The sequence below is a fragment of the Propithecus coquereli genome, unplaced genomic scaffold (genome assembly GCF_000956105.1).
Source record: "Propithecus coquereli isolate 6110/MARCELLA unplaced genomic scaffold, Pcoq_1.0 Scaffold103, whole genome shotgun sequence".
In the NCBI taxonomy this organism is placed as follows: domain Eukaryota; kingdom Metazoa; phylum Chordata; class Mammalia; order Primates; family Indriidae; genus Propithecus; species Propithecus coquereli.
Window position 1 is genome coordinate 3,550,063 of NW_012134192.1, and position 2,077 is coordinate 3,552,139.

The 2,077-nt window shown below is 44.0% G+C and overlaps 1 protein-coding gene across 1 annotated transcript in view; it reads left to right on the forward strand.

Annotated features, from left to right (window-relative positions):
• ARMC3 (armadillo repeat containing 3) overlaps window positions 1-2,077 on the forward strand; it is a 98,246-nt gene that overhangs the window by 67,414 nt on the left and 28,755 nt on the right. Inside the window, exons 11-12 of the mRNA XM_012644176.1 lie at window positions 74-175; window positions 995-1,090. Coding sequence (XP_012499630.1) covers window positions 74-175; window positions 995-1,090 — 198 coding nt within the window. The remainder of the gene's footprint in view (window positions 1-73; window positions 176-994; window positions 1,091-2,077) is intronic.

Here is a 2,077-nt window from a genome sequence, read left to right on the forward strand (position 1 = left end):
TTGAGGAACAAAGCCAATATTGATGAATAAATTATTTTAATTTGTATGTAATTTCAAATATGTAAAATTTTAGTTCTCCACCTCTATCTATGGAAGATAAATCGTCAGACATTGCTTATGGGCGAAGTGTTTCTTCTTTATCTTCCCTAAGAAGATCGAGTAGAGAAAAGACCAAGTAAGAAAATGTTTTCTCTATACTTAAATAGCTCTCCCCTTAACTCGGGAATGAAAACTTATTTAGATTGTAGATTTTGCCAGCTCGATTTTTTCTTCTTCTTATGGTAATACAGTTGCATCATTGCTTTTTAAGTTGCCATGAAAAAGATCTCCGCAAAAGGAGCCAGGAAACCTGGTTTTGCATTCTGTCTGCTGTGGACCTACAGTGATCTGAGCCACATGACTTAATGTCTGTTAGCACAGCAGTCCCCGGCCTTTTTGGCACCAGGGACCAGTTTCATGGAAGACCCCACGGACCAGGGTGGGGTAGGGGATGATTTCGGGATGATTGAAGCACATTACATTTATTGGGCGCTTTATATTATTGTTACATTGTAATTATATAATGAAACAATTATACGACTCGCTATAATGCAGAATCGGTGGGAGCCCTGAGCTTGTGTTCCTGCTGCCTCTGATCTGACAGGAGGCGGAGCTCAGGCAGCCATGGGAGCGATGTAAATACAGAGGAAGCTTTGCTCCCTCACCTGCTGCTCGCCTCCTGCTGTGTGGTCTGCTTCCTAACAGGCCATGGACTAGTACCGCCCCGGGGGTTGGGGACCACTGTGTTAGCAGGTTTAGTTCCCTAAGCTGCAAAGGAAACGATGCCTGGTCCCCCACTTCATAATGGCAAAAGGAATCAAATCATAGAATGAAGTGAAAATGCCTTATAAACTTATAAAATGCCTTGCAAATGTAACTTACTGTTATTTTCCATATGATTGGACTGGTTGCAGTCTTTTGCAAACAACAAAAAAAAAAATAGTTCTCGTTCTAGTGCTGGATTTGGATCTCCCACAGAAGAGAAATCAGAACCCACTTCTGGACGAAACACTGTTCTTAGCAAAAGTGCCGCTAAAGAAAAAGGATCGAGGTAGGAAAGGCGTCCTTGTGTTCCCAATTACCCAGCCAAGTTGGTGAGGGGAGGGGCGGCTCTTAAGTAGGAAGTTTCTCTTCTGAAATCATTGTGTTGAACTAGGCAAGACTCACGAGATGTAATTTTAAAATTACTTTATTTTTGTTTCTCACCATCTCTTTCACATTTACTCAGAGAGAAGTTCTTCTCCTGACTCAGGATGAGAACTCAGTTCACTGTGATCACTTTGGGGAACTACAAAGTCCTACAGTCACTTTAATTCATAAACAACAACAGGAGGCTGAGCAAGGTGGTTCATGTTTGGAATCCCAGCACTTTGGGAAGCCGAGGCAGGAAGATTGCTTGAGACCAGGAATTCAAGACCAGCCTGAGTCAGAGCAAGACCCCCTCTCTACAGAAAATACAGAAATTAGCCGGGCGTGGTGGCGCATGCCTGTAGTCCCAGCTACTCGGGAGGCTGAGGCAGGAGGATCACTTAGGCCCAGGAGTTTGAGGTTGCTGTGAGTTATGAAGACAGCACTGCCTGGATGACAGAGCAAGACCCTGTCTCAAAACCAAAAAACCAAAAAACCCAGGAACAGCAGTCTCTAATCAGTCATTTGAAAGCCCCGCCCCATGGTAATCAACTGTCCTGCCTGCACCTGCTTCCTTTTGCAGGGTAAACCCCCACACAGCACACTGTCACTCTCTCCTTCTCTGCCTTTGCTTCGTTGCCCCTCCCCTCTTGCTCCCTGAGTCTCCAACCCTTCAGGGTAGAAGGAACGAGAAAGAGCAAGAAAGGGAAATGGGGGGAAGCTCTTACTTGGTTGGAACAATTATAATGTGCTTTTGTGCTTTTTAGGCCTGGCGTATTTTAAACATATCTTCTTCTACATGTTTACATATCTTTAAAACATATTTCTTCTTCTGTGAGAACTTTCCTGGATTCTTCAAAAAACCATTTGGCCCTCCTGCCTCACTCCGAGATCCTTTAATTATGGTAGG